General features: G+C 35.9%; 1 protein-coding gene across 2 annotated transcripts; it reads right to left on the bottom strand.

The window, feature by feature from the left end:
• Positions 1-3,140: 3,140 nt before the first annotated feature.
• ATP6V0D2 (ATPase H+ transporting V0 subunit d2) lies at positions 3,141-23,194 on the bottom strand. 2 transcript variants are annotated; one of them, XM_053983910.1, is made up of 8 exons: positions 23,065-23,194; positions 15,998-16,169; positions 13,919-14,097; positions 11,150-11,229; positions 9,232-9,309; positions 5,849-6,025; positions 4,344-4,421; positions 3,141-3,257 (listed from the first exon to the last, which is right to left on the bottom strand). In XM_053983910.1, the coding sequence occupies exons 1-8, from the start codon at positions 23,192-23,194 to the stop codon at positions 3,228-3,230; spliced, it is 924 nt and encodes a 307-aa protein (XP_053839885.1). In that variant the 3' UTR covers positions 3,141-3,227. The 2 variants fall into 2 exon arrangements, with proteins under 2 accessions (XP_053839885.1, XP_053839875.1); XM_053983900.1 differs by lacking the exon at positions 3,141-3,257 and adding an exon at positions 3,390-3,822.
• Positions 23,195-23,548: the final 354 nt, after the last annotated feature.

Raw genomic sequence — 23,548 nt, 5'->3', positions numbered from 1 at the left:
TATGCATCGTTTGCAAAGCAGAACTTTCAGAAAGCAGTGAGACACAAAGTAAAAAGAGTATATACATTTTCAATATAATATTAATTACATAAGAATGTGTACTTTTTCTGGATTGGAAAAAATATATACAGCTATTATCTTATCAATGACCTTGAAAGTTCTACCTGTTCCTTTTCAGTCAGTCTGATTTGCTCTTACATTTTATAAGTAGCAGATTAGAACATGTCAGTAACTTCCAGAGAATACATTTTTCTTAAATAATGCTTAAAATAATTGTAGAATATGGATTTCTAATAGTCAAATATTTCTCAGTGTGACATAAATATAATTTTTTTTTCCCTTTGAGAGCTTTGTCTTTTTATTTCTTGAATCACATTTTTTTTTTCTTTGTCATTTGGGAGACATTCCAGCATATTGAATGAATTTCTGTTTGTTTGAGAAGATGTTTTGTGTCATGTAAACTGTTTTAACTGCCTGGTATATATTATTGCCATTTATCACGTATTTTTTCCCATTATTTATATTACATATTTCTCCACATTCCTCAGTAAATCAGTCTAGCTGTCCAGCAAATCAATGGATTTCATCCTTTTTCTTGTTTAAACTATTATGGTTATATTCATTATAATAGCTTTATAAATCTGATGCAAATCCAAACACTGGACAGCTGTCTCTGCATTGTTTTTGGTGTTTCCTGAAAGTCATGCTGGAATTGACAAAACCAGAACAAGAGATTCTACTATTCTCAGCTGACTGTGAGTCCAGAAAAAGTCTTATGACCACATGCTGATAAGATTCGTCCTATAAATCTTCAGTCCTTAGCCAAGGCACCTAACACAGCAATTCATGCAGGAAGGAGGGACTGGGCCTGGGAAGTGCTTGGCACACCACAGCCTGGTCCATCCACAGTTCTGTGCTGCCCAGCTGTTTGTGAGAAGATGGCAAGCACATCAAGCCTGAGCTACAGCTCAGGCAAAGATGGAAAGGAAAGATTCACAGCTCTCAAAGCCCACCAGGAACTCGTTCCTGGTCCTGATCTCCAGCTCTCATTAAAGATGCAGCCCAAGGGGCCCAGTCACCATAATCATACTGAACAAATTTCTCTGCATAGGCTTAGCCATTAAAGAGTGTGAACACAAGTTCTTGTTGAGACATGAAAGGGAAAAGATGAAAAGTGGCTGGTTCCCGTTCCCCTATGTTATAGGTTGACATTACCATCAAGAAGTTAATGATGCCCTTGGTAGTGATTCTGTGATCTATGATCCACTATAAGGTCTTGTTGGAGATGATATATGGCCTTTATATCCTTTTTATATTGGGTTCCTTCCAACTCAGCAAACTCTATAATTCTATTTTATATATCTATATTTATAGATTTATAGGTCTATAGATTTATATTTATATATACACCAACATGAAGACTATTTTACTAACAAGGGAGTAATGTAAAATATATTATTTATAGAAAAAGATAGATTTTGAGGAGTTAAAAGTTTAAAGTCCTACCTTGCTTGTCCTTGAATTAAATATAATTGAGGTCTATTACATGCTGTCCTCATTTGGAAAATATCTAGACATTTGTTTTGAAAAAAGCATCAATCAAAACTGATGCTGTCCTTTCCATAGTCTGAAGACTAATTCTGCTGACAACACAGTCATGAAAGCTGCAATTCCTGCTCACTTCTTTCTCTCCCAATAGGATCCAGACTGTAGCAACAGCAGCTGCATATCTTCCCTGGCACAGAATGATTTAGGGTGGAGAGCAGATTCTTTCCCCTTCAAATCACTTCAGAAAATTCTTGGCAGAAAGTCAGCTCATTTGTTTTGTTCGAGTAAGGAGGCCTGATTTATCAGTACAGAAAAAGTATTCATGCACTGTGCTGAATTGCATTAATTATGTTTCTGTGTCCCAGACCAGTTGACTTTATTATTCTTCTGCTCCTAACAGTTTTTTAAATGCATATATAGTATTTCATGTCATTTTAATGCAAATATAGAAAAATCCACAAATTTGTGGCAATGTTTTCTATTTCTTTCTCCATTGCAGCTTGTGAAGTAGTTTGGGATACAGTTTGTGGTATATGAAAGCACTGATCACAGATTAGACTCGGAAATAAATTCTTTTTTTTTTTTTTTTTTTTTTTTTTTTTTTCAGAATTGCTGGATCTACTAAAGATATATGCCTTGATATAGAAATAAGACTTGTATTCTTGTCTTATACACAATTTTTAGTCAATTTTTCTAAATTCATACTAAATTATTTCTAAATTAACCCATGAAAATATTTTTAAAGTAATAATATAAGGTTTTCTGCTATTCACAATACAGCAAAGTATTAAAATCATCTCAATTCTGCATTAAATGAGTATAGGATGTTCTGGGATATGGCCCTTTGTTGTTATTTGCAGTTCAAGAAGTGTGGTTTTATAAAAAACCCACAAAGTTTATTAATTTTTATGTATTAATGCATGTGCACATTTACATATTATAGAGAGAGCTATATTATGTCTCTGTTTTTAAGATCATGATGCCTGAATGTTTTCCATAATTCTGAGGTGTTGACATCAGATTTTTTTTTTTTTTTTTGTCCACTCAGCAGGAAATGGATTGTATTTCTGTATCATATTTACTGGAGGAACAGCCAGCTGAAGAGTGAGATTTGCTGTTGTGCAGCCTGAAACTGAGAAGTCATGCAGAAAATCAAGGTATGATCTGTTTGAAAAATAAAAGGGCAAATTCTTTGAATAGAGTAGGAAGGCAGAACATCGATAAAGCTTTCAAAATCCTCCCTTTTTCTTCGGCAGAATTAATCTTGTCCTGCTACAATCTGGCTTCAACTGTTCCCGCTATTTTTAGTTACTGATTCTAGCCAGGTCCTCAAATAGCTCAGAGCTGGTGTTGTTTGTGTCTGATGTAAAACTGATACAGACTTGGTTGGCATTTTCATTCATGTTTCATAATCTTCTATAGTGCATACATAAAGACAATTATTTGGTGTGTTGGGAGGGGATATTTTTATTGCTGTAGACTAGATCAGACCCCCATTATTTGACACTTAGGGTGCTCCTCATTTGACCATAAAGGAAGAAATAAAAACATTTTAGTGATACTGAAGTTACGTATTTACTTGTAGTTGCAGAGAGGAATCACAGTTAAGATCAGGAAGCTTCCCCTTCAGATTTGTTAAGGGCAATCTCAGAGTTTCTCTTATTTGTGTATTAAGTCCTTCATACAATTTGTATGCCGTGAGAAAGACCCTGTGAGATAGAAATAGTGGTTTAATTGGCCCCTTGAGGAAAACATTAATTAAAAAAAAAAAAGCCATTAAAGAGCTTTTCAAATGTCATTGATACAAATCTTGGTTCCACAAAAGAGAAAGAGTATATATGTAAGACATTGCAGGAGGTTTTTATTGATCGATTAAATTAAAATAGGCACAGTGGGGAACAAATCTACCGACAAATTTGTGAATAAACCCATTAGTATTTCCTTATGAAGTACTTGTATCTCTAACTGCATTACTTTTTTTTCTACAGTGATGTATGTAAGGAGGCTCATTAATACAATTTAAAACATCTAATAAGAGTTAATTTTTGAAATAAGATTTTTCTTCTTTTCTATGAAATGATGCATCTTTTCAAGCATTATATATTCTCAGATTTAGAAAATTGGAATGTAGTTGTTAATTTTGGTTCTGTGTCTCTGAGAAATGCATTCAGCAATCCATACAATATTCCTGCATTCTTGTTCCTTTAACTTCACATAGGCATAAAATACTCCAAAATGAAACTGGTTATTGAATGCAAGCATATTCAGCTTTACCTGTAGAAAAGATGAAACAAGTGTTATGATAAAACTTCAAGGAAGGTGAATGGGATTTTTATATGGTAGCTTTTATGTTCAAGATGTCTTGCAGGTTTGCAACCATAATTATATTTAGCAATCTCTTGAGTATCAGTGTAATTGAAATGTCATCTGTGGAATAATTTTGGTAATAGGCTACAGCAATATTACAGGAAATAAAAGACAGTGGTGAAATACTTTCTCTAGTAGATTACTCAAAAGAAATTTAATTAAGTGGTGTTTATGAGATAGCTTTTGGATAGGCTATCAGGATTAATAGCTCTGTAAAGAGTCTTCAGAAGAATGATATAGGATTAATTTTACTTAAAAAGGTAAATTCTTCTATTTCGATTCAGCCAAATGTTGACAGCCATCAAAAATCCATGTTCTTGAATAGGAAGCAGTACAGTAAAATCAAAAGCCTTGTACCTCATTCTTGTTTTAACTCTTATTCCATGTGAATAACATTCATTTTTGTATTTTAAGGTTAGAAGTTTTACCTCATGTTCGAAAAATGCGTCTTCCAGTGTCTTTTCTCCAGTGCCACTCCCTACGCCTTCAAACACAGCCTTATATTCCTAAAAGCACAGACAACCACTCCATGGAAATAAAGTACTTTTGCATTCTGTGCAGCACAGACACAGACACCTTACATTACTTTGTAAATTAATCTTTGTTAAGTAATCTTTCTGCATAGAAGACCTCCTGTATAGATTACAATTCTACATAAATCAAAAGTTAAAAGCATATAATCAGCAAAAGAAAGAAAAATCAGATTTGTTCTTGTATTTCTTATCATCATTCCGACAATTTCAAGTAATTTACTGAAGACACTAAAAGAGACTTATTGTGGAATGACATGTGACCTTTCACTCCTTTGGGCAGAGAGCACTGAACTTCTTGTGCAAATAGTATCCATCAGAGCCAGAGCTCTAAATGGAGCCAAAACACTGAACTCTGATCATCACATGGCTGCTCCTTTTTATTTCCAGTAGTCAGCTGGATTTGCTTAACCTGCATTAATATTGTATCCAAATCCATTAATCTGATTTGTCATCCTGGAATATCCTGTGCAGATACATTTGATTTGATTTCTTAGGTGTTATGTTTCTGTGTAATTTCATTCTCTGTGTGTTTGGTTTGTTTTTCCCTTAAAGTAGGAATGTAGTAGAGGTCTACGACAATGGTTCCCAAATTCATCTAAATAACCCACCATGTCATGAACAGTCTTGCTCCATACCTCACTGACATGGTTACGTATGATTAAAATGTTCTGCTTATGCATAGGAGCAGATGCACAGCTCCACCTTTTGTGGAAAAAGCAATAGACCAGGCATTTTTTTTCTGTACCTGCTTAGAGGTAGCTTAAATATTATAGTTAGACAGAGTACAACAGAGTACAACAGCTTAGTTAATCTGCAACAGTTGAACTATGAATTCATAGATCAAGAGTTGCAGATTAGCTAATCTTTAATAAAAGCACTATTTGCATCAATATTCACATTTCCATGTACTTCTTTGAATCAATTAGTGATGTAGAGAAAACATTTCAGAAGGGAATTTTTAGGGTATACTGGCAATAAATCAGGTTTGACTAATCAATGACATGAATTGTTTGGTCAGCTGAGTTTAAAAGGCTGTATGGCTATGCTCCAAAACCTTGGAGACAGAAGCAATGAAATGAAACTCAATTTGGGGAGAGTGAATGGAGTAGGAAGAGTTGTATTTACTAGATGTGATTTGCTCTTACTTAAACATGCTTTTAAGAGGAACTTTGTACTGCAGTAATGTAATAATGTCTTATCTTAATCTTATCTCTTCATATCAAAAGTCTTTGATCCCATACTCTTTTTTTATGGGAACTTTAGTAGCTCTGCTGACTTTTTTCCTCTCTTGAAAATTCTTTTAACTTATGTGTATACTCTTAAAAATTTTGCTGATGTCAGGAGATATTAATTAACTATTTTTATATTGGCTTTTTGTTTTAATAAATTAGTTTACATACTGCATAGTATTCTGCAACACACTTCACTTGCTCGTAGTCATCTGCATTGGCCAACAGGTGTAAGCCTTCTGGATAAAGTTTTCCACAGGTTGGATACAGCTTCTCCCGGTCCTCTTTACTCAGCTCAGTGCCAAATGAATTAATGGTGATGATAAAAGCACGTCTGTCTGCCTCAAACTTAATATGCAAAACAAAGAATAAAGAGGTGCTATTAGATATCTCATTCTAAATTAGTGTGGGTATATTCTGGGTTTTTTTAGTAAGTCAAACTATGGAAATTAATTTTTTTTTAAAAGTCAGTTTGAGAGCATTGGAAACATACCTTATTTTTGAAATTGCAAATTCTTCTTTGCAAATATGCTTTAAATTCTAACTAGAAAATCAAACACGATTTTGCAACTATGGATTTTATTCTGTGATTTTTGTTCTAAAAATATAATTTCTGCTGCTTCTTCATTTCCCTCCTTATTTACCCAGATGTTGACAAGAAAAAATATCTTCACACCCTCACACGTAAGGTTATGAAATAATGATCTTATAAATTAAAAATAATAAAGGAAAGGACCAAGAATGAATAGTACTGCCTGTAACTCAAAGTGCTGTTGATAGTAAAAGCTGAATGAAAATCCTTAAAAATGTGTCGTTTCTCAATGCACATATTTAAAATTATAAGGAGGAGGGAGCCGTTTACTTGCCAAGTTAAAGTTTTAAGTGGTTTAAATGACAGTTAATTTTTAATACATAGAATCAAAGGCTATATTTCTTCTGTCAGGTTTAGATTCCTGTAGTACCTGTACTTTCACTGCAGCAGCAGATTAAAAGGCAATCCAATGACTAGCCCTCGGGTTCTTATTTTGTGCAAGGCAAAATTTCACTTACCATTCTTACAGTATGACTTAAAAATGCAGTAGTAAATAAAAGCAATCTTTTCTTCTGTCTTGAGATCTAAATTGGATGTGGTTTTAATTCTTTCCTTTATTCCTTACTTTCATGTTTTAAGAACAGCAGAGCCCTTGCTAATTGCAGGGATTACACAGGGAAAATCTTCCCAAGTGAAGTGTATATATAGTGTACACACATTTTAGGCGGCTTACAAAATTTCTTATGCTGTGGATATCTGAACTAGTTTAAACAGAGAGGTGCTCTTTTCATTTGAATAATAAGGCTGCATTTGCAACACTAATCTGCCACTTTAGCCAGTAAACACACATTCACATCTACTCTTGTGTATGGGAACACACAATAACAGGAACTCGCTACCCGCTGGCACTGACTTCGAAGTAAGGAAAAGGAGTAAAGAAGTAATGAGATGAAAACAAGCGTGTTTGAAAAGATTTCTAGCTAATGAATAACAGGGCCAAACTTCACTTCCCTAATTAATATAAAAATAAGCCTATTAGACCTACTGAAACCATTTTAGAAAGACAAATGCTTTCTTTTTTTCATCTTGTTATAGCCATGTAGAATCTAGCTGTTAGATGTGCAATATTTTGTTGATAAAAAACATTAGAAGCAATTGGAACTAATTGTAGCAGGTGTGGGTTCTGCTTCTGGTGGCTTCCAGTTTGAGAAAATTTTCAGGATAACTCCCATCCATTCAGACCTCTCAAATCATCAAATTATTGGCATATGAGGGTCTCTACAGAGAATAAGGCCACAAGGCAATTACTTGGTGATTATCGGATTGCTGCAGGTAGAGGTGGCATCAGAGGATGACCATTTCCTTAGTGCATGTTTGCATGTGGGAGACTGCTGGGTCAGAATTTAGCATGGGCCATGCTAACAGACACAGCTTTAGCTGCAGTGCAGCGCAGTCCCGCTGTTTCCTGCCAGATTCAGGGCTAAACATGCAGCATGTGCTGTCCATGGTGGAAATGAGATCATCAGTACTCTTAATAAGGAAATTTGGCACAACGTGTGGTGGACAAGGAGTCGGGGAGCTAAATACCTCAACCTCATCTGTAGGGTCAGGTTGGTACATATAAGATTACAAAATAAATAGCAAGTATTCTTTTGAATAATTAAACCTGTGGGGTTTTTTTTGTGAATCCAACCATTAGCAGTCTGTTCTGTGTGTCTCTTCAGGTTAATAAAATGTTATAGAAAAGGAAATTTTCTATAGAAAAGTTTATCCTCCTGGCTGATTGGCATTACATAGGGATTTTAAAAAAGCTTATCATAGGCTAAATTGTTACCACTGATATAAAGGGAGTTTTACCACATGCTTTAACTAATGTTAGTAAGTAATCTGCACTGAGCATGAATTTCTATTTAAAAATAAAGTTTCTGAAAAATCTGAATCAACTATGCCAGACAATCTCTTGATTTTTATTTTTAAGAAAAGTCAAAATACTTAATTTCTATTCAATTTAACTTGATTAGGAGCATTTTGTTTAGAGCATAAATTGAAATGTTGTGACCTGCTTAATTAAAATAGGAAATTGCAATCCCTTTTAGGACATTATTTTGTAAAATGTAATTCAGACACATTCTTCACAAAGGAATGAGCTCCCAGGGTTATTATGTGTCTTCTAAATGCAAACTTTCAGTATGAAGTCATCAGACCTCAGTGAATTTTTTTGGTTTCCAGGGTGTAAAATTGCTTATCCAGAAGAAAAGACTCCTGGAAGAAAGTGGGTGGTCTGGCTGTCAGTCTCTGCAAAGAATTGTGATAGACTAAGTGAGAAAAAAAAAGGAAAGGGGAGCTGAATGCTGAGAATTCAATTTTAGACATTTCTGCATCTTTTATTAAAAAAACAGAGACAAAAATATCATTCACTAGATGCATGCATGCTTTGGGGGGAGGACATTAGGAACTTTGTATGCCATGGAAAAAAATATTAAACTTTGCTGAGTTGAGACAAAAATATAACACAGAATGTTCTACTTTTTTATATGACACTAATTCCAAAGGTCACTCAACTCTAACCTCAATCACCAATTGTAATAGGAAAGTAAACAAACGTAGCAGTGCCATGAAGCTTGAAGATTATTGATTAGTAAATAGACAGTAATGCCAGGCTTTAGCTATCCCAAACTCAATGATCAACATTTTTTGTTTTTCTACATAATGGAGAGAAATGTTAAAGGGCAACAGGTTGAGATTAGTGAACTATTCTTTTCTGCTCTCTGATACATAAAAATATTAACTGAGACTGGCTCCTCCTTAGTAATGGTCTAGCTGCTTTTCTAGTAAAAAGGTAAAAGTCATCCTTGAATACACTATTCATTACCTCTTAGAAAAAACAGGTATATTTAGAGGAGAAGCAAACATTTCACAGATACCTTTGCAAATGGAGAGAAATTGAACAGGAAGAAGAAAGTGAGACAATTATGAAAACATTGTGGAGTACTTTAATGTATGAAGACTGAATGTTTCTTACCTCAAGAATAGGTCTCATTATTTCTGCTGTAGTACCACCTTGTTTTTCACAAAACTTATAAAATGCCTCGAGGTAAGACTACATGAAAGAAGAAGAGAAATATTTTAAATGCTGCTTAAGACCTGGACCAGGATTGCACATAGCCATGAGCCTAATTTTTAAATAATTCCATTAACTTTGATAATTCCACCTATGAATTTAAATTTTAAGTATGTGCTTAATTACTTAGTTCAAATGAAACTTGTTTTTACAATTTCAGATAAAATGTTTTCAAAAATTGTAATAAGAAAAATATTATGTTTTACTTGCTCTCTAAAGAAGGAACTTTTTGAGCTCCATTGAGCTTCCACTGCATAATAAGCAGATGGCTAAAGGAAACTCTTCATTTACAGTGAGTGGAGGAGGGATTTGGGCATATGCCACGGCTGTTGGGCCAGCAGGATGAGGATACACAAACTAATCCCTGCTGCTCTACCCTAAACCCTGGATTAGGACAGAACAGCAGACAAAGCTTCTGTAATACTGGTCTGCAGAGCCCTCTGGTCTATTAAGGATTCTGGCATCTGCACCCATTTCAAAATACCTGTGCAGGAAGGACACAAAATATAACAGAGATGCTGTTCTGCCTGCCTCTCAATCTCCCTAAATACTGTATTAGAGAACATTTATGTTAAAATGCATTTGCTACAACTTCACACAATCTTGTTAGGAGCTGTCATTAACTATGCAATTAAGTGAATTTTAAGTAGAGACATCTCAAGGGGGATCTACTTCATAGAATTGTGCATTAGGTTCTGTACAGGGCTATCTGATAGTAGAGCAGAAGCAATTGATCACATTGGCAGCTGAAGTAAAGGAGAAATTATCTATTAATAATTTAATAGTGTTTGCAGAATGGTCCCCCTAATATTTAGATGAGCAAGAAGAAAAAAAAATAGATTGGATAAGTGTTAATATATGGACATCCACACAGGATATAAGAATCAAATATGTATGTTACCAAATTGGAAAAAGTGTCTAGTATAGCAATACTGTGAAAGAATTAAAATACATTTTAAAATTAATATATGTAGGCATAATTGATGTTGTATTGAATGAGAGCGTTAGTAAATGTTTTAAGAATTAAAAATTGGCTTTGGAATTTAAAAATATCATTTGTAAGACAAACAGAATTTTATTTTCTTTTCCCCTAGTGCAATCAGATCACTGTAAAAATACTTCCTGCAATCTGGGGAATCCACTGTAAAAGAAAGATGATAAAGATTTTGAAAAGAATGTGCCAGTAAGAACCGTTAATGGATTGGAGTATGTATAGCCTTTAAAGAGACCATTGTAAGAGTAGTGACCTGTGTGCCAAGATTTGTAAAGTACTTTGAAAATGTAAGGCTCATGTTAGATGCATATCCTTGCAGCACTATTCTGTAACAATGCTAAAAATTACTTTTAAAGGAAGAAAATTATATAAAATCCTTCAATAAAAATCATGTGAGCTAGACTCAAAACCATTAGACCCTTTCAAATCTCATCTTCCTTATATAAATAAAGATAAATGTTAGCCAAAAGCCTGTCTAGGCTCACTCAGGAGCTAAGAGTTCTCTGGCATTTGGTGGCTGAGTTATTCATAAACAAATCTGGATCTGAATATTAGCCTGACATCTAGAGCTTTTTCATTAATAAGGTATTAAATTAGAGTTTGGATGCAGACCTAAAATTTGAAAAGTCCTCAAACAGTGGAGTAGAAATGGAAGCAGCTGGGTTTCATTCCAGGATTTGAAATCAACCAGAGGACCTTAGACAGCTTGCTTTATCTCACCATACTTCTGTTTCCCCATCCATAAAATAGGGTTAATGATACTGACCTGCTTTGCTGAGACATTTGATAAACCCCAAATATTATCATTTTCTTGTAAAGACTTGCCTTGTACAGTTTGTTGCGCATTATTTCAATGTTCATTTCATCCAGGTCGTTTTCAGACAGGCAGTCTTGAAAAAAAGCAGCTGAAAGCAGAGTTTAAAACATAGCAGTATAAATCTGCATGCTGATAACATGCAGCTCCTGTCTATTGCTCATCAGTGTGTGAACAAGGATCTGAGGGTTCTGTTGTACAAGAAAGGGTGATATCATAGAGAGGAAGAAAAATCCACTTGCTTTTCCCCTTATCCTCCTATCCCCTCCTTTTTAATGAGACTCTGCAGTGAGGGGAATCAATCAGTGCTGCAGCCAGAGCCCATGTCTCCAGAGAGAATCAAATGGGAATGCTAATGAAAGCCCTAATCTTCTCTAAAGTATATCGTTTGGATATTATGGAGATTTTCTAGTGAGGGACATGAAAAATAACTTTTGTCTGAAATCATGTAAGTGTTCTGCAATTGCTAAGGAGAATCCTCTTTCCTATTTTCCCTTTTCTTCTTTGCGTATGTACTGTGGGAAAGGCAACAGGTTGCAGCTGATAAAGGGCACATGCTTTGACCTTGACCACCTGTGCTTATGGGTCCTCGGCAGAACTGGCTAAAGAGCAAGCTTTTGAGCAGGGAGGCAGTGGATGAATTTCAATTGTGCAGCTGGACCATTTAAAAATATGATATTCATAACCAATATGATATTCATAACCAACGTGTGCCTCTTGCTGTTCCTGAGCCAGCCCAGTGAGGCAGAGCAGTACCATATGAAAAAGTGTTTTCCCAAGCAGTGGCAATGGAAGATGGTATTTGCAGAAAGGATGTGAGCCTGCCCATGTTTTGTGGTCTTATCCCTTCCTACTTTTCCAGCATCCAGATTTTAAATGGAGAATATCAGGAAGTATAGCCCTGAGTGTTCCCTTCAGTATCTCCTTATAGATCTATTGCCCACAAATTTGTCCCATGACTTTAAAGAACTGACAACACTCTCTTCTCTTACAACTAGTTTAGCAAAACAAACAAACAAACAAACAAACAAACAAACAAAAAAAAAAAAGAAGAAAAATATATATATAATAAAATCCAGAAATTTACTACTACCAGCTGTGTGAAAACAGTGGTTTAGTTCACCTTTTAAAACTAGTTTTTCTGAAGGATTTGGTAAGCAGCAGTTCATAACTCACTGTGAACAAACCACTGCTCTCAGGAATCTATAAACCATGTCCATATCTCTCATCAGCTTTGTCCACTCCAAACTTCAGTCTGGACTTTTCAGTCTGTCTACACATGGCAGCACTGTTCATTTTAGCTGTTCTGCTCTGTCCCTTCTCTGATTTCACTGTACAGGCAGCTGCAGCTGGGACCCACCAAGGGCACAGCCAAGCCCCTCAGTCAAGCAGGTGCATCTGAAGGGGGCCCACCTGCAAAACAAACTGGGACTTTTTACCAAGGCATGTAATAATAGGACAATGGGGAATGGCTTTAAATGGAAAGAGGGTAAGTTTACATTAGATATTAGGAAGAAATTCTTTACTGTGAGGATGATGAAACAGGAATAGGTTACCCAGGGAAGTTGTGGATGCCCCATCCCTGGAATTATCCAAGTCCTGGTTGGAAGGGGCTCTGAGCAACAGGGTCTAGTGGAAGGTGTCCTTGCCCATGGCAGGGGTGTTAGAACTAGATGATCTTTTATCTCACTTCCTACCCAAACCATGCTATGATTCTATGGCTCTAAACTCCCCCTGCTCTTTGTGACTGCCCTGCCTGTCTGGAGGGATGCAATGTAACCTGTAGGGATAACAGAGGGGGCAGAGAGCAGGAGCCTGGCATGAAGGAGCAGCAAAGGATGGAAGAAAGGTATTTTCCCCAGGTTTCCCCAAGTTTTCCCCTAAATGTTTCATTATTTTCTGTTTGTTTCCTTATATCTGGATCAGTAATTAATTATGCCATACATATATCGATCAGTAATACATCAAGTTAATTTCCCCGCAGATTTAGTCTGGTTTGCCTGCAACAGTACTTTGTGGGTGATCTCAACCCACAATCTATTTTTTCCACCTTTTTTTACCCCTTCATTGTGCTGAGAGAAGGCAAGTGGCTGGGTGGGAATTTTTTTCTGTCTGAGGCCAACCTATCACACCTTTTTGAGAAGCAGAACCCAAAACCTCTTACAGTACTGAAGATGAGGGCACATAATGTTTTCATATACATTCAAATACATCCAGTTCTGGCTTATTCTCAGTGCCCTTCACAGGCCATTAGGTTTTGTTCGTGTTGGCTGCTGCACCACATTGAGCAGAGTTTCATCTTAATTTCATAATGTGACATTTCCAAACTTTATGCTTTGCTCTTGGATTTAGTTCTTCAAAATAGGACTTTTCTTTGTATTTGAACCATGCCCAAATCTCAAGAGAGAATCTGGGTTCTACCACGACATTCAATATTTATTAGTAGCTGTCTTCTTGTCCTTAGTGAAGACATATTTTTTAATATAATGTAGGTGTTGAAATAAAAATATATATGTTTTAAATCAGTGACTACTTTGAACAGAAAAGATATACATTGCACTTCTTGAGTAACATGACTCTGCTACCCATGTTGGATATAGAAGCTATTAATAAATGTTAATAGAATATGTCATGAACACCACTTCAGATGTTCTTGCTCTACAATTCAAGATTTGTATTACCAAAACACAGCATATCCAGTGGGAAACATCCTGTTCTAAAGAATACAGGATTAGTAGTTTTGAGAAAAAAAAATAAAAGAAATAATTTAGTGTTTTTACCTAATGGTGTGTCAACCAAAATTGCATTGAAGAGTTCAGTAGGGTTTGAGGCAATGCTGACTGCTTCCATTTGCTCAAAGCTCCCCAATGGATGGCACTTGGGAACAAGTTCAGCTATGGGTCGCTGATGTAATGTGCCAGTTATTAAAAGAATTACGTTGTCAATCATATAATTGTATCTGTATTGGAAATAAAAAGTAAAAATAAATTATTTTTATAATCAACTTTCACTTGAAAAAATAAAAATCCAACATTTTTGAAAATTAGTCATAATACCGAAGTATTATCAGAATGTATGTTCATTCTGTATCAATAGCTCATCAAAAATCAACAGAAGTTTTAAAATAGCAAGTAGATAACACAGCACTACTTTTAAACCTGATTGATACCTGACTGATATGACTGATTCAGAAAATGGACACTTTTAAAAAGGTGGTACTGACACAAGACTATAATAACCATAACAGCTGAGAGATGTAGATTCACTGTAACAAGTGAATCCAAAGCAAATCACCTGAGCAAAACAAGTATCCAAAGCAAATCACTTGAGCTAGCAACTTTTCAAGCTTGGGATTTTTTTATTTCATATATACCATCTGGACAAAGAAGTACATGGGAATCTCAGCACTAAAACTGCAGACTTCATGCAGATGGTCCAGTTTAAGTTTTCTTCTCACTCAGCTTTAAACATCCTCCCATAAGGGAGCTAAGAACAGGCTCTTACAGATTTCTTCTCTATTAAAGTTTTCTTTTGAGTAGAAGTTTTCTATCAGCTTCATACTAGTTTAGTGTCAAAGGGGGCTGAGAAGAGTCTTGTCAGTGACTTGGAAATTCTCTCAAATGCCAGTCTTGTGTTTGCATTGTTGACTAAGAACACAGCTAGAAACATACAGGATTAATATGTTCTCACCCAAAATATGTGAGGAGGGCTTGAAGATCTGATGGAATGTAGTTCAATAATTTGTGTGAAATATCTTTAACCAGTGTACCCATTATTTAAAAAAAACAACAATGAGCAAAGACTGTGCATACACATCTATACATCTATGTCAATGAGTGTGAGAAAAGAACTGCCAAAACTTTCATGCTTTCATTTTTATTTCCCTGAAACAAAATGTAAACATTGTATGCCCACAGGCATCCTAGGACAGCCTTTAAGATCCTGTTAATATATCAGCCTAAAAGTGGTTAGCTACACATGACCAGAAAACAAAAAATGATGATACTTTCTTTTTTACTATAATAATAAAAATGGTCCTTGAAAGTTAGTTGAACAGTTAATTATTCTTGTTAAAATATATTAAAAGTATAAGATCAAGGGGAGTAAATAGGTAAAATATCATGCCGGTATTTTGCTAGTCCATGTTGTTTTACTGTTAAAAAGCAGATCCCTGTTCTTACAGTTGTTTAAACCACTTGTTTGCAAGTTTCATCTATTTATGATGGTATTGAGATCAGAGCTTTCTCTTCATCCAGCATCAAACAGCAGCTGAACTTTCAAATAAAGCTACTTGGATCTAAGTACCTTGCAATATGCCATATGAAGTCCCCCTGGTTTTTATTTATTTGGTTCAAATAGTATAAAAATTATGACAGGTGTAGGATGTGTTGTCTTTCCCCCTTTAAAAAAGGTCTACAATTTGCCGCTTGCCTAGGAATTAAATCACTTCCCTGTACATCATGAAATTATTATTTTTGCATGAATTATGCCCCCCCCCCAGCAATGTAGTTTTCCAAGTTATCTGGCTTAAACAGTGTTTGAAAATTTTAACCATTTTTTAAATTAATTAATCTCTACCAATTCTTCTGCCACTGTTCACATAAAGAAAACTGCTTCTGGTCTTTAAAATAATTAGCTGTGAAGACAACAGCTCTTCATATACACATACAGTTTCAGAATTTATATTAGCAAGTAAAGTATGCAAATGTAGCAGTATCAAAGTAATTTTGGTGGTTTTAAAACTTAGTAGAAATTCTAATATGTTGCATTTACACTATTTAACTGCTTTTTCTGTGTGGTAAGATATGTGGTAAGCTATTTTACTGCTGTGTGGTAAGCTATGTGGTAATATTACTTACGTGACAAAATTCAGAAAAGTAGCAAGTGGTTCAAAAGCATGGTTTCTAAAGTAATGAAATTCTGTGAGTAGTTTTGTTTTCAGTTTTTCATCGATGGTGGAAACAGTGAGAGGGCCAGTTTCGTTAGCCAAGAAGTTGCCATAGTCTGTAGTCTGTAGATGTAACTTCAGATCTGAAATTAAATTCAGGAAAGATCATGAGAATAAACTGTCATATTGTCTGCAACCAAATTTTTTTAAAAACTTAATTTCTAATACATTTTTTTCATTAAGAAACTGATCATACTCTATTGGAAAGTTTTTTTTTGCATAGCTCTAATAGAATGTAAATGCAAAATTGATGCAAATTTGTACTGCCTTCTACTAGTAAAACTTTCTGCATACTGTAGGAAAGAACAAATAATTTATGCCTTTGTCAGAAGTTTTACCATCAGCTTTCATTTTCAGACATACCAGGTAGGCTGTTACTCACTAATGTCTCTAGTCCTTTCCTCATCAGGTTTGTTCAATGTTTCGATTTTACTGATTTGCACCATTATAATGTGTCAGTTATTTTGTCTGCTGCAGTCTCATGGACTGTTTTGCATTAATAGGAATAATTCTTTAACTTTGGTAAGATCTTAAATATTCCCACGAAACATCTAAATCTCAAGTAAGATTATAATCTTCTGTTATCAGGCTGCCTGAAGAAGGGAACACATCTTGCCTGGCGCACATTCTGGACTCCAAATGATTCTGCAGTGGAGCACTTGAAAGGGGAGAGTTTACACTCCCTTAGCATTTCTGGTTTGGCTTTCTCTAATTTATGGCTGCTACTAGCAAATCCTAAGAAGCTGTTCCAGAAACTTGGGTCATTGTGACATTTTCTGTTTGAACCCTGGTGACTAGGGAAAAATGAGTTGTTTTGACCATAAAGTTAAAAGAAACTTTCACGCTATCATAGAATTAATATGACAAATTTTCTCTGATAGACATTTTTTAGTATGAGGCATAAGCAAGCATTTGAATCAGTTCTTGCTGTTCAAAACAGTTTAATGTTTTCTTTTAGAAAAGGCCCCACTTCAGTGCATAATTGTGGTCAAATGCTATATTAAAACTATTGTAAATTATAGACTGGGATGCTGTTATATGATTTGGGCATTTATAATAATTAGATTTCTATGTGAAATCTGAACTGATAATTAGGAAAAAGGACAGCAGCACTTTCCTTTGATGGAAAGAAGGTTGTACCTGTAAGGAAGTTAATTTGCAGATAGCAAGGTAAGCATTGATCAGTACAGTAGCCACTTTTGCCTAATTCCCTACGTGTATGCTTCCTTAGAATGCAATAAGGCTGCCTACACTGACACTTAAAGTAAAAGAACTAGTACAGTGTGAAGCAGACTCCTACATTTAGCACTGTAGCTTACTGAGATAAATTTCATAGAGTCTTCTATGCAAGTTGGCTGTCTCTCAAGGTTGCTCAGAGTCCTGTCCAATCTGGCCATGAATGTTTCCAACCTCTCTAGGCAACCTCTTCCAGTGTTTAACCACCCTCCTTTTAAAATGTTTCTTCCTTTTATTTAGTCTGAATCTATTCTCTTTTAGTTTGAAACCATTGCCCCTTGTCCTGTTGCTACAGGCCCTATTACAAAGCTTGTCTCTATCTTTCTTGTAACTCCCTTTAGATACTGAAAGTTGGCAATAAAGTCTTCCTAGAACCTTCTCCAGGCTCAACAGTCCCAACTGTCTCAGCTTTTCCTCATAGGAGAGATGTTCCAGACCTCTGATCACCTCTGTGGCCCTACTCTGGATTCACTCTAACAGGCCCATGTCCTTCCTGATCTGGGGACCCTGGAGCTGGACACAGTGCTCCAGGTGGGATCTCACAAGGGCAGAGCAGAGGGAGAGAACCATTTCTCTCCTTGCTTTAGATGCAGTCCAGGATACAGTTGGTTTTCTGGGCTGTGACCACACATTTTCAGCTCATGTCTGACATTTTGTCCAAGAGTAGTAAACATCCGAGTCCTTTTCCACAGGTCTGCTCTCAATTCCTTCCTGCCCCAGCCTGTGTTGATACCAGGGATTGCCCAACCCAGGTGCAGGACCTTACCCTTGGCCTCATTGAATCTTGTAAGATTCCCATGGGCTCACCTCTCCAGCTTTGCTGGGTCCCGCTAAATGACATCCCGTCCCTCAGTTGTGTCAACTGCACCACTCACTCAGTTTGGTGTCACATGCACCACTCAGTTTGGTGCCACCTGCAAACCTGTTGACAGTGCCCTCGATCGCACTGTCTGTGTCACTGATGAAGATATCAAACGGTACTGGTCCCAAAAAGAACCCTTCAGGGGCGCCTCTCAGCACTGAGCTCCATCTGGACTTTGAATCATTGCCCACTACTGTCCGGATGCAACCACTCAGCCAATTCCTTATCCACCAAATATAGTCTATTCATCAAATCTGTATCAAATCACATAACACACTTAGAAAAAGTCATAGTTTCAGTATAGACTTCCATGTAGGAAGAGGAGAAAGAGAATCCAAATATGAAAAAAGAAACACAATTAAAGAAAGAGGGAAAGGTAAGCAAGACTAAGAAGAGATAAATAAAAATGCAGTTATACCCAGAAATTAGTCTATGTAAGACCAAGTTTTTAAAAGCTCATTAATATTTTGATTTTACACCTACATTTCCTGTGAAAACTGTTCATTCCTACTTTTCTCTTTTTTTTTTTTTTGCAGAGTATAAAAATACTAGGCATATGCTCAGATTAGATAATACTACTTTATTAGATGCAGAGCTCAATTCCAACTTTTCTCAATTTCTTTTCAGATGAACCACACTTTTAGCCACACTGCGTAAATGCCTTTCAAACACAATACTTGTCAGGGGTTAACTACATAAAGCAGACTGTAAAACCCAAATATCAGCCCCAAGTGTTGACCATTCTGAAGTGTGATTAACATAATCATAAGATGAACAGACACAAAAACCTCCTGATCAAAAGTAGTTTCACAAGATTTTGTTACTGTTCCTCAGTTCTCTGATTGATTGATTGGCTTCATAAACCATGCCTTAATATAAAGCATGAAAAATATTAGCTATAATTCATTAAATAGCCTCACCCATCTCCTATAAGCTATGGAGGAAATGTTATACCCAGGAATGTTGGGTTTATATCCCTGTCAGTTACACAGCCTGCTTTATAGATGTATTTATTTAATTGAATAAATAAATGCCAACATGCATACTGTATTTAAGAAAAAAATATTCTACTCTGTCTCATGGTCTTGGCCAAAATAATAATCCACAAGCTGCAATACCGTATAATATCAACCAGGAATGTCATAATCAGAGTTCACATCAAGACAGAGTTCAGTGCAGCTTAGAGACTGAACTGGTCAACCTAAATTATAGTCCTTTCTTTGCTGCTGGCATAAATAAGGCCTGGGAACTATCGCTATCAGACATTTGCACTAGTGACATGACTGGGTGACTAAGCAGGATGACTGAGCATTACAGGGGCCCCAGACATTCCTGTTCACCAAAACCTTTTATTGATAGTAGCTGCCCCTTTTCTCAGGGTCTCTTGGAGACCTACACAAGACTCTGGCCCTTGTCCTAAAGATCCCTAGGAAAGAAAATTCCTGTATTTCAACTGTCATACATTCATTTTGATTGTCATCCATCTGCATTGTCTATTTCCTCATAAAATTACATTCAGAAAAACAACTTATAGGAAAAGTAAGACCTTAAATAATTACATGAGTTTACTCACAACTGAACAGCAAACAAACACAATTAACTGAAGTATGACTAAAAGGAATTAATGCAGAGGAAGACTACTTTAAGACAAATGCAGTTAAGACAGGAATGATCTTGATCAAAAAGAAATAAAGAATATTGTGAGAACTTAAACAAAGTGTTAACCTGGTCTCTTGGCATCAAGTTCATGGTAATTTGTCTGACCCCTCACTTTGATAGCAATAACCAACTAGCTGCAGTTTTCTTTCAGGTAACACTGTTATTTCAGCCACCATGTGCTGCAGGCCCTAGCTCTGGCAAGTTAAGTAAACTTGTTTTCAGTGATTCTGTCAGGACGAGAGTTGAGATGCTTGTCCTTCTGTGACCTAGGCTCCTTTCTACAGAGCAGAAGTCTTTCTATCACAGAAAAAAGCAAGAGAAGAACAAAACACTGCATTTAAACACCTCCACACTCCCACACCCCCCTATTCTACTTCAAAACTGTCAGCAAGGTTGCTCTGGGAACCTCATTCCCTTGAAACAGATGATGCCGTAGGGTCAAACCAGCAGCAAGCAGCCCATGAGGTAGTTCAACCAAGCCAAAGAGGATGTCTAAGTGGGACTGAAAGCCTCTCCTCCTGTCTATATGGCCCTGAATTGAGAGGACTAGTCTGTTAGTTCTTTTTTAATTTCCATCTCGCTTTTACACTTGTTCTGACTATCAAGCAGATGGAAAGCACTAATCTACAGTTTTTCTTGTGGTTCTTCAGTAGTGATGTTATGGTTTCCTCTCTAGAGATACCAAAACCACTTTGAAATTAAAAGAGCTTTTTGCTTATGTTTATGGGTTACTTTGAGTGGTTTTGATTTTTGTTTTCTGCTTGTTTGTTTTACCATATTTATAGTGTCTTTAGCTTAGGTCATTTTTGTGGTGTGGTGCTAAGCCACAGAACACAGAATAGGGTAAATTTATTACCTTTTAATGTGAAGACATGATGGCACTACTGAGTAAACATCACATTACTACAGCACAGATCCTCTTGCTGAATATTTCAAATTTAAATAAAAGACAATGTATGAAATTTACTTTAGAAATTTACTTTAGGTAGGGGTCTGTGGGTTTGGTGTGCTGTACACTCACAGTGAAAGTTCAGTATTACAGCATCCGACATGTGCAGAGAAGTAAGTGTTTAATATCATGTAGAAATCCATTATTTTTATATTTCTCATATTTTTATTATAAATAATTCATTTGGTAGGTAAATGGTGGGAATCTGTTACCTGCCTATAATAAGTAGAAAAAAGTTACAGTGGTGAAAAAGATGTCGTTGAATGGAGAAAAAGGGGAAGTGATAGTGGGTAGTAGAGATATGCTTCTGGAGGGATGCTGAAGGCTGCTGCTTATATTGATGAAATCACTTGCATTTTAAAATGGAATGAACACTAGAAAAAATAAGTTTCAAAAGTAAAACTAATTGTTCTTCCTATTACAAATTTTAATTAGGAATGTTTTTTATCTCTCTGTTGTTACTTGTCCATCTGCTGCATGCTCTTAAAAATATTGAAGGTTTATATATCTGAGAAATATTTGAAAGCTACCTCATGGTGGTAAATAACTTCCTTGTATGACTTAAAATTTAGGGTTTTTTTACCTATTCTAAACTTAATATGAGCAAGTATTCTTTTGTGAAGGGTGCAAAAAATCCCTTTTGCTTATATGTTTTTAACTCTGTATCTTTTCTTCTTATTCAGAAGCAACCAGGATTTTTTTCCTTCATGGGGCTTTGGATGACATCATTTATTGAGCTCATCTGCAGGGAGAAGTGAAGAGACAACATAGTTAAGTTATTCTACCTATCTGTCCTTTGTGTCTTTTATAGATGTTTGAAGCTGTTACCTTTTTCTGAAGTATGTATACTTATGCAGCAGGACTTTTTCACTTAAAAATTAAATACAATATCAGTATTTTCTGTAGAGTCTGTAAGTTGCATAGATCACAAATGCTGGAACAAATGGTGTAAAGAAACAGTTGCTTTTGTCCAGCTGACATAAGGAATAAATTTCATTTCTCAGTGTGATTGTATACTTCTGGTCTGTGTGTCTGAACTGCCACTGTATTTAATGGAGAGCTGGTACAGCTGTCCAGGTTATCAGCAGAAGTAGACACATGCACTTGGTCTGTTCAGTAGTGTCTAGATTCCATTGACTGTACTGATAAACTCTTCTTTAACTATAAGAGGAACTTTATTCTGCAGACAGGTAAATATCTATATCCATTTCTTTAAATGTAGTTGTTTTAATCTAAGAAATGAATGGCAAGCAATTTTCCCAGATTTATGTTATTATTTATATTAATAATTTAGACAGCCTCAAAACTCTGTTGGATATGGAAATCATCATTCTTCCCTTTTTCTTACTCCAAACCCATTACTGCATCTAGAAATCAGCCAAAGCATAAAATAGAGCGAGCTTATTCATTCTCCTTCTTCCTTTTCCAAATTGATCTAATAGACTGCAAGTTATAGAAATCGAGTGTACAATCATAGCTTTCATTTTGCAGTCAGGAAAATGAACTTTATGTTCCTTTAGAAAGGTGATTTCTTCCTGTTGCATTTTTTTCCTGCCAAGTGTCTAAAGGTATGTCATATGATTCTTTGGTACAAGTCTGTCTTCATCAGGCTGTGACCAGTCTTGGCCACAGAAAGCTGTTTTGGAAACTACTGTGTGTTCTCTTTATTACTGTGGCAAAGTCACCTTGAAAAGAGCTTTTTTTTTTTCTTTTTTTTTTTTTTTTTCTTTTTTTTTTTATTTTTTTTTTTTTTTTTCCCTATTTCCCTAAGTTTTATCTTTGTGGAGTCTAGTTTTCTGTTCCTGGTAAGCCGAGTCTCCATCACTGCCCTAAAACTCAGGAAGTAACAAATTACTAAAATCATGTATTTTATAGAGAAACTCAGAGCCAAATAGCACACTTTTAACAAGATTTTGGAAACTGTTTTATACAGCTGAAATGGTATGAAAGTTCCAGACCTGAATTGTTCTATAGCATGGTTAAATCTGTGAGAAGGTTGCCAATCTCCATAAGAACTCTGTGGATGAGATCTCTAAACCTTATCAGTAAACCAAAAAGCCCCATTGTCTGCATTGCTTAACAAATTACAGCCTGCACACAAATCACAGTCTATGGAAAGTTTTAACTTAAATATGAGAACAGTTCTTCAAAGGACATTAGGGTTGTCTCTGGGTTTAAGAAAAACCCTCAGTAGTTCAGTCTTTTACCTTCCCTTCTTCAAACACCTAAGCAACAGTCTTCCTTCCTGAATAAAATAAACCAGCAGACTTACCTTCTAGTGTCTCACACTGTGCTAAATTGACATAGTCCGCACTTGTCAAGATCCCAGCTTTGAACCCTCGGACCAGACCCTCCAAATAGCCATGGTCCACATTGAAGTAAAATTCTGAGTATCCTGGCATGGAGAAAGAAGATCTTTCTGGGTACTTGATGGCACTGAATATCTGCCACCAACTGTTTTTCCCCTCTTTGGAAGGAGTGACAAATAGTCACGGAATTCCTGCCAGCCTATGATTGTGTTTTACCAACTGGTTTCTTCCTGTTTCTTGCTCCTACTGTAGTTCCAGTATAGTTGATGCTTACACAGTGGCCAGCCAGTAAATCCAACTCCCTCCTGTCAAAGCCAGAAAATGAACCTGTTATTGCTGGAAGAGAAGCCAAAAAGGAAGCACAGGATTTAACCCCTGCTTGCAAGAATGCTCTGTACTGCTTGGAGAATGAGAAAGCACATTACAAAGCTTGAATAAAACTGTATT

The sequence above is a fragment of the Vidua macroura genome, chromosome 1, assembly GCF_024509145.1.
Source record: "Vidua macroura isolate BioBank_ID:100142 chromosome 1, ASM2450914v1, whole genome shotgun sequence".
Lineage (NCBI taxonomy): Eukaryota > Metazoa > Chordata > Aves > Passeriformes > Viduidae > Vidua > Vidua macroura.
This window is presented reverse-complemented; position numbering and strand designations above follow the sequence as displayed.

Excerpts from the sequence above, each read along its gene's own strand:
- ATP6V0D2 (XM_053983900.1), bottom strand. The coding sequence starts at position 23,194 with ATGCCAGGATACTCAGAATTTTACTTCAATGTGGACCATGGCTATTTG. Across the intron at positions 16,170-23,064 it reads ACAGTGTGAGACACTAGAAG|ATCTGAAGTTACATCTACAG; the intron begins GTAAGTCTGCTG and ends ATTTAATTTCAG. Across the intron at positions 14,098-15,997 it reads ACTTTTCTGAATTTTGTCAC|ATACAATTATATGATTGACA; the intron begins GTAAGTAATATT and ends TTTCCAATACAG.